The sequence below is a fragment of the Prunus dulcis genome, chromosome 5 (assembly GCF_902201215.1).
Source record: "Prunus dulcis chromosome 5, ALMONDv2, whole genome shotgun sequence".
Taxonomy (NCBI): domain Eukaryota; kingdom Viridiplantae; phylum Streptophyta; class Magnoliopsida; order Rosales; family Rosaceae; genus Prunus; species Prunus dulcis.
In genome coordinates, this window is record NC_047654.1 from 11,354,561 (window position 1) to 11,363,035 (window position 8,475).

The window sequence follows — 8,475 nt, forward strand, 5'->3', positions numbered from 1 at the left end:
GATATTGCAAGAAATATGAACAAAATATTTAAAATGCAAGAAATATTAACAAAATATTGAAAATGCAAGCAATATTAACAAAATATATATATTAGGAGATTAAACTTAATAAAACAAAAATTATAAAATACTTACCTCGTTAGTACGATTTTTCCCGCTTCTATAGTTGTCCATCGCTTTTGCTAGGGCAGCTCTCCATTTTCCCAACTCTTTATTGAGAATTTTTCACCTACTGGATAATGTCATCTCCGTACGAGTAGACCCCGGAATTTTTTCACAAACTTCGGCATGAATTTTTTTCCACATATGAAAAAATTTCATCTCATTGCCCGACACGGGCAATGACATATTTGGGGCCAAGCCTCACACAAGGAAACATCTTCCATGGTGCTGCAAGCCCCTCCGGTTTCGATAGAAGAAGCCATAAAAATATGAAATCAAAATACAAGATGAAAAAGAGGAAAATGTTGAGTAAAGAGTGAATAATAGTAGAAATATAATGAAATGTATGAGGATTGGTGTTCAAAGTGAAGGGTATTGATAGGTATTTATAAATATAAAAAAAATCTGAAATTTTTAGAATTTTTAAAAAAAATTTCCGATTTTTTTTGCCCAAAAAAGCCTCAGCTGTAGGATTGGATTCAGATATGCTGATCGGAGGGCTGGGGGCGCGACACGTGGCAACTTTCCGTTGGAGCTGGCGTCGCACTGACGTCAGCGCGTGCTGGTTCAAATTTTTTTTACCGTTGGTGCGTGCATTGCACGAGCCAACGGTAAAAAAAATTTGAACGCGCCCGCTGACGTCAGTGCGACGCCAGCACTGACGTCAGTGCGACGCCAGCACTGACGTCAGTGCCCGCGGGCTAAAGCTCGGACTCGTCTCGCCTTCGGGCTGGCTCTAATTGGTGGGTCCCACAAGCCCCCCGGGCTTGGGCTAAGTGGTGAAGCGATTTTTTTTTTTTTTTTTTTTTCTCCCTCGCCTCGGGCTCGGCCCGCCCGTTGGAATAGCTCTTAGTGGCCGTTGAAACTTGAGACACCAAATTAAGCCGTTCGTAAGATATGGGTTAAACTTGAAGTTCAACTTAAACTTGCTCTAAAACCGACTTATGCGCCATTCAATTCAACGGCGAAGAGCAGTTCCCGCACGAATGGGAATAATTTAGCCACAAAAAGCAGACAAGGACTTTTCGTGATTCCAATTTCTGAGGAAAGACCACATTTTCTCAGAAGTTGGAAGATCTCTTTGCCCAAAAAAAACTTGTGAGGAAAGACCACATTTTCTCTCCCCCTCTTCCCTCTGTCGCTATGCTTTTTGATGCAACAGAAAGACCCTGCAAAACCCTTCAACTCAACGGCCCTTCCTGCACAGATGAGAGATGAAGAAGCCTCGGAATGGCTCCTTATATATCAAAAGCCAAAGCAAAGACACCAATGAGACCTTCAATTTTCAGAAACACAATGAAAGCTGCAATTTTCAGAAAAACAATGACAGCTGCAAGAACAAAAACAAGAAGAACAACTACAGCACCAATAAGAGCAAGAGCTTCTATGAATTATCTGTGTCTTTGATCTTCTCACTTTGGTGCCTTGTCTTCCTGTTCTACTCTAAACTTGGTCTTGGCCATGGGAATGGAGGTATCATCTTTTCCATTTATGATTTATGTTCCATTTTTCTATGCTTTGGCTTTTCTCTATTTCTTATTCTGATTTTTTTTTTTTTTTGGTTTTTGGATTTGGATTCTTAGTAAATTTTGTGTCTTGTTTTTGTGGTTTTAGCTCTACTTTCTCCCACTTTCATCTAATTCCTTAACACCCAGTTTTCATTTTTGTATTTCTAGCAAACCCATTTCCTCAATCTGCATTTTGTATCAATATTTCACTAATAAGTTGAAGCGTAGAAAGAAAGCTGAAGCGTTTAATGTTCCCCTAATAAGTTTGTTAGAGAATAACTATCCAATTAGTTGTAGACTTTTCTATCATAGCATAGTCAAGTTACATGTGAATGAATTGAAGAGGTGAGTTTTCTCTTTGGGTATGATAGTGTTAGAAGATTCTAATTTCTTTTTTGTTTCAACAATTTTCTGTAGCATGAAGAGGCCTTCGTTTCTTATTCACTATTTCATTTTTTTAGTGGTTTTGGTTTTTTCTTAAAATTTTTAAAATCTTTAGAAACTAGACTGTAATTCCCAAGTAGGGTTTTCTGGCTTTTTCTTTTAGATATATTGATTTTTTTCTTATGCGGCATCTCTGCCATGGTTTGTCCTTAGTTGATATGTACTGTTGGGAAAATCTCTTCTACTGGTCCCCTTACATTCTTGGTGATGAATGAAAATGTGTCTGATTTACCAAATCTTATTTTCTAGCTGGAATTTAGAGAGCATTCTTATGGAATCACCATTCTACTATTTCCAGATTCATGATTTTAGGATAAGCTATTTAGGTGGCATTTTAACTTTTATCCTTGTCTATAAATTTGATGCATAATTTGTTTAACTTGAGCCTATATCATCTTCAGGGAATTCAGCTCCTGATAACAGAACTACACATTGTCCTAGTGTTCACAATGGTGAGCACGGTGATCATGCATGCTCATTTGTAGAAAACGGAAACGGGAGGCAGACTAATGGAATGCTATTAGATTTTGGTTCGTCTAAAAGCCGTAATGATTCTGATGTATCTCACAACTATGCAATTTCCAAGTACTCACTTCCAGAGACAAATAGGTTAGAAAAATTAGTTTGGAGTGTTTTAGGTTATGGTGATTTGGTTTGTGAAGTACATCAAGCACAAGAAGAGCAGAACACAAATCATTCGGGGCAATATCTGAATGGAAGAACTTCTCATTCCACCTATCTCAATTTTGATGAATTTCGAAACATAACAAAGCAAGAAAAAGGTCAGGATGTGCCTAGTCAGCTCGTTAACATTACCCATGGACTTGAACCTGATGGAACGGAGTACAACTATGCCTCTGCATCCAAGGGTGCAAAAGTGGTGGCTCACAATAAGGAAGCAAAAGGAGCAAGCAACATATTGGGCAAGGATCACGATAAGTACCTGAGAAACCCTTGTTCCGTAGGGGGGAAGTTTGTTATCGTTGAACTTGCAGAAGAGACTCTGGTAGATGCTGTCAAAATTGCAAACTTTGAGCATTACTCTTCTAATTTCAAGGAATTTGAATTGTCAGGTAGTTTAAGCTATCCAGCAGACGCATGGTCCCCATTGGGAAACTTTGTTGCTGCTAATGTCAAGCATGCTCAAACCTTTAAGCTGACAGAACCCAAATGGGTAAGATACTTGAAGTTGGATTTGCTAAGTCACTATGGATCAGAGTTTTACTGCACACTGAGTGTTCTAGAGGTGTATGGTATTAATGCAATTGAGCGAATGCTTGAAGATCTGATTGTGGCGTCTGCAGAATCTGTGGCCAATAAATTGGCAGAGCCTAATGCAACTGTAATATCTTCTCCAAAAGAAGAGGTTGGTTCAACTGACCGGAGGACAAGTGGTGAAGGTCAAAATGGGGTACGAACGGCTGGTGTAGGGATCGAAAACATTGAAGATACACAAAAAGTCAATTTAGACGTTACCAAAAATCCAGTAACTACGAACAAGATTCCAGCGACAACGAACAAAATTCCAGAACCTGTTATGAAGGTAAGACAGCAGCCAAATGGAAGAATTCCTGGTGATTCTGTTCTGAAGATTTTGATGCAAAAGGTGAGGTCACTTGAGCTGAACTTATCTGTGCTGGAGGAATATATCAAAGAATTAAATCGAAGACAAGGGGATATCTTGCCGGAGGTTGGTAAAGAGCTATTAAGATTATCATTGCTTTTGGACAAAACCAAAACGGAGATTAAAGATCTCATGCAATGGAAGGAAAATTTGGTACTGCATGGTTTTTTCTTCTTGAACGTCTTTTCAATTTGTAATGTATACGCATATAGTTTTTGGGAAAGGAAGCTTTATCCGCCTAATCGTTTGGCATCCTTCGATTCTCCAGGAAAAAGAATTTACTGACCTCGAATCATGGAAAGCTGTTGTCTCATCTCAAGTGAATGCATTGGCCAGGGAAAACAACATGTTAAGGTTAGAAATATGTCTCAACATATTACTACAGTTCTGCACAATTTTTTTATGCACTAAATTTTGCTTCATATCAGTCTCTTTGACTCACTGACATGACATGAATCTTTGTTACTGCAGACTGGATTTTGAAAACGTTAGGAAAGATCAAGCGAGCCTGGAAAGTAAAGAGCTTGCTGTTCTAGCCGTTAGTCTTTTCTTTTTGTGCTTTGCCATTCTCAAACTAGTTTCATTGCAAGTTTTGACATTTTTCAGAGCCTCCTCTCAGCCTGAGAATGCGTGCAGGAAAAGTAGAGGTTGGGTTTTGATGATTGTTAGCAGCAGTATGACAATATTCATTACTTTGATCTGTAGTTAGTCTTTCTCCTCTTTCTTGTAGTGCCATAGGTTTTTGGCTCCTTAGTCATTAGATCTTCCGTATAAAAAGAAGAGAATGGTGTTGTAGAAAAGAAAAAAAAAAAGGTTGGTTGTCTTTTTATTTCCATTTTCTTTTTTTCTGAGCTACATCATTACAAAACAATAAGAAAATAATCAGCAATCTTGGGCTCTTTGCAGCTAAATTTGCAAAATTTGATGCCTCAAGGCCCAACTTGTCTTCGCTGACTTTCTAGGCTAGCAGTCTAAATAAGGTCCCATTCGTCGAACCCATGATCTGGTTCGTTGAAATCGAATCTTTTTCTATTGTTCTTTTATTCTGTTCTGTACGATGAAACTTCTTAACTCAACCAAAATGACGAAAAGTCTAAAATGCACTGCACAGTCTGCTCTGAAAATTGAAATGATGTTAAACTTGTATAATGAGCTATTTCCTTCACTTAACTCCGTTTTATTTGGCAAATGGGAGTTAGGGCAGTGTGTAATTCTTCTTACACTCGAGTCGATCCTCCTCATCGGAAGTTAGAGTAATTGGACCTAGTTTATTGCAAAAAGAGCATTGACTTATAGATCAGTGGTCTTAAGTACTGATATAGCACTCCGAGTGAGAAAATCTCATTCCCCTTTTCTAACTTTGACAAAAAGTAAATTAGAGTAACGTTTATATATATATAAGAATCCATTTAATTTGTAAATAATTAACCATTTATTAAACCATACTCTATGAAGGCAAAGCACCCTCCAATTCACTCCATTGACTTGGCAAAGTTGAGACATTTTATATGGAAACGAATGATAATTTTTTTTAAAAATACATTAATTAAAATTTGAATGACAAAAATTGAATTAATAGTAAAAATAAGGAAGTTGAAATTACGAAAACATCCCCCAAGAAATTTATGTAAAGAATAATCGCGCATTAATTAATAAATATTATTATGTAATATTGACCCGGCACACACGGTTCGAGTTGTTCTCGGACCTCAGTCCGTTACGACTCACGAGTCACAGCTCACAACCACCCTCTCTCTCTCTCTCTCCACTTATCTCCTGAGAAAGCCTGAAACTTCTGTAAAATTCAATCTCCGCATTAGGGTTTTCCAAACAACCCCACCACAGCGAACCACGCCGAGACGAAACGGCGCAATTTCGCTCTCCGCCACACACACAATACACCCTTATCATGGACTCTGCCGCACCAGATATTTAGGGTTTTCATGTTCTGCAAAGCTTTCATGTCTTATGAATGGAGAGCATTGCCTTCAGTCTCTCATCTCCCCAAACCTTCTTCGTAGCCCTCATATTCACTTTTCTCTCCTTCTTCCTCGCTCTCCTCGCCGTTCGATCACTCACTTTCAAACCCAAATCAGGCGGCTCGGCTACCGACCTGTCGACGTCGAATAAAAACGAAAAGCTGCGAGCTTGCTGTGCTTGCAACTGTAACGACGTCGTCTCCGGCTCCGATTTGGAGCCGCTGAGGGCGCCACACTTGAACGGCGGGACCGGTCCAGACGTGACGGAAAAGACGGCGACGGCGATTACGGAGCGGCAGACGGGCGCGTCGATGATGGAGCAGCTTGTTCCGGAGATTACGACGCACGCGCTTAGCTACTTGGACTATCCGAGCCTCTGTAGGCTTTCGATGACTAATTCGCTCATGCGAAAGGCCGCGAATGATGATAATGCGTGGAAAGCGCTTTATCATAAGGTATGTTATTGGTGAATTTATCGAACTTCTTGTATTTGAAGTATTTGTATGTTGGTCTTTGTTGAATTTTGATTTGAAGGCGAGGTGGTTTCCAATTGAAGGAATGGTGTGTTTGGTTGTAGAGAAAATGTGGGAAAATTTGGACCCTTTGTGCATGTAAGTTAATCGGAAATTGGTTGGGATTGTGTGCTTTGTTGTTGTTGTTGTTGTTGTTGTTTATAGTATTGGAACTTTGGGTGTGGCTTGACGTGTGTGGCGAGATTAGGATATTGCTTTGCTACATTTGTAAGTTGTGATGTGAAACATGTGGGATGAGATTACGCTATTGTGTGTTTACTTATGGCACATTTTGGGTGCCTGAGAGATGAAAAAGAAGAACCTTGTTTTAACTGCATTGGATTTATTGTCAAATTTTAGCTGCATGAAGTTTTCCTTCAATTAAATGATGAAATATATATCAAAAAATTTAATCTTTGTTTCTTTTATCTTGGTTTAATGTGCAGCCAATTTGTATCTGATCTTAGAACCAAAAAATTCTGTATGATCTGAGTTGCAATATTGTTACAAATATTACTTTTTTTATGTCTCTTGAATTAGAGAAGTACTCAACTGAATGTGTCTGTATTTTGCCGCCTGAAACCATAAGCAAGATTTAATTATTTGAAAGTTATTGAGAGATTTCTTGTTGCGATGTATGTTTAATTTAATTTTGAAAACATAAATTTATCCATCTTTGAAGTCCCAATGCATGTCAGTTCTTTAGTTTCATCCATCAAATGGGTCCTAAGAATATTTTGTTTTGGGTTTTTCAAATTCTCTTCTAGGACTTCACATTGGAACAGGATGGTATAACACCAGTTAATGGGTGGAAGGCTTACTATGCTGCTACAAGAGCGATTGTGAATGTCAATACTGAATTCTTTAACTTCATCAGAGAAAGGTCACTTGCAGAAATGAGTCGTTTATGGCTGAATGCAGACTATGTGAAGTGTGTTCATGCCTCAGGAGAACTCTTTTCAGGGTAAGATGCCTCTTATTTGTGTACACTGTATGGTAACTGCACCTCTGTCACGAGTGCTTTCTTCTGTTAACCTCATCCATGTGATGTGAAAATGTTGTTTTTTGTTTTTTCTTTAAATCACTGCTAGTCCTTTGATTATGCTTTTTGTATCCACTGTGAAAAGTGAAGCTATGCATGACTTTATGTTTTTTTTCTTTTTTCAATGGGAGTGAATTTCTGTTTTTCAAACTCAGACTTGGAGAAAAAGGTCAATGAAATGGCCACTCGCTGCTCATGCGATGCCTTTCAGTTGGGATTTGGAGGGAATTGAAAGAATGAGGCTGTGCATGTTGTTCTAAAAAGCATTGGCAGTTGTTCTGTGCGTATTGTTCTAAGTCATTTTTGCTTCCTCGTCAGGTATAATGCAGTAATGCAGAGTTGGCGACTTGCGTTTGATTGGGAGCAAGGGGTCAACTTTCAGATTCGGGATGTGCGTGCTCGGGTTCTGACAGACATGGCTTGGGTTACCATGAAAACTTATTTTGAAATCGATACCAAGCCATTCATTGTGACCAACATCTTTGAGTTTCATAATGGGCGATGGTACCTGGTGCATCATCACAGCTCTGATATGAATGGAGAGGTAGAACAGCCGATTGTGCAGGGGCAATAAGGAAACGAAGATATGATGATACCGATTATATACTTGATACTAGTTTCGAAAAAAGAAAAGAAAAAAAAAAGAATAGTGGTATCTTTTGCAGGAGCAAAGTCGCTTCAACTTTCACTATATTTTTCCTTGCAAGATGCTGTTAATTTTTCCAGCCTCAGTTTTGGTTGTTTTCTGTTCAAGAGGTTTATCCGTTTCTTTTCTCATCCTCTCATTGTTATTGTGATAAATGTTGATAAATTATTCGCGAAATTAATTACTTGGGTATAAAAATGAGTTTCGAGAATACTTGTAGGATGGTCTCTTGAAAAGAGAAGATTGAGGGTTTTTTTTTTTTTTTTTGGGGTCTGAAAGATTGAGGGGAAAAGTTTGCAGGAAAAAGTGGTTCAAACTGGCTAAAATTGGATTTTGAACAGAATTAAAATGAGCGGGTAGTTCGACCCTTAACGCACATTACTTGCCACTCTGGAGGCCAGAGATGTGAGTGTATAAGCTACGATGCATTTATGTTTCTCCCCTGAGTGATGGTTGGAGGTGGTTGGGTATGGTGTCGAGGGAGAGGGTAGAAATAAGAAGGAAAGGCGATACACTACCAGATTATTGGAGGGCCGAAATGAGGTAATTCTCAACTAT

At 38.7% G+C, this 8,475-nt stretch overlaps 2 protein-coding genes across 2 annotated transcripts; both read left to right on the forward strand.

The window, feature by feature from the left end:
* Positions 1–1,117: 1,117 nt before the first annotated feature.
* LOC117626885 (SUN domain-containing protein 5) lies at positions 1,118–4,713 on the forward strand. Its single transcript, XM_034358674.1, has 4 exons — positions 1,118–1,635; positions 2,516–3,891; positions 4,007–4,092; positions 4,210–4,713. Exons 1-4 carry the CDS (start codon positions 1,377–1,379, stop codon positions 4,445–4,447), a joined length of 1,959 nt encoding a protein of 652 aa, XP_034214565.1. The 5' UTR covers positions 1,118–1,376; the 3' UTR covers positions 4,448–4,713.
* A 719-nt stretch (positions 4,714–5,432) lies between these two features.
* On the forward strand, positions 5,433–8,048 carry LOC117628010 (F-box protein SKIP8-like). Its single transcript, XM_034360352.1, has 3 exons — positions 5,433–6,172; positions 6,997–7,193; positions 7,590–8,048. The coding sequence occupies exons 1-3, from the start codon at positions 5,711–5,713 to the stop codon at positions 7,843–7,845; spliced, it is 915 nt and encodes a 304-aa protein (XP_034216243.1). The 5' UTR covers positions 5,433–5,710; the 3' UTR covers positions 7,846–8,048.
* The last annotated feature ends 427 nt before the right edge of the window (positions 8,049–8,475 follow it).

Bases quoted from the DNA above. Each gene is read 5' to 3' on its own strand.
- LOC117626885 (XM_034358674.1), top strand. From the start codon at position 1,377: ATGAAGAAGCCTCGGAATGGCTCCTTATATATCAAAAGCCAAAGCAAA. The intron at 1,636-2,515 runs GTATCATCTTTT...TATCATCTTCAG, and splicing joins TCTTGGCCATGGGAATGGAG to GGAATTCAGCTCCTGATAAC. The intron at 4,093-4,209 runs GTTAGAAATATG...TTGTTACTGCAG, and splicing joins AGGGAAAACAACATGTTAAG to ACTGGATTTTGAAAACGTTA.
- LOC117628010 (XM_034360352.1), top strand. From the start codon at position 5,711: ATGGAGAGCATTGCCTTCAGTCTCTCATCTCCCCAAACCTTCTTCGTA. The intron at 6,173-6,996 runs GTATGTTATTGG...ATTCTCTTCTAG, and splicing joins GGAAAGCGCTTTATCATAAG to GACTTCACATTGGAACAGGA. The intron at 7,194-7,589 runs GTAAGATGCCTC...CTTCCTCGTCAG, and splicing joins TCAGGAGAACTCTTTTCAGG to GTATAATGCAGTAATGCAGA.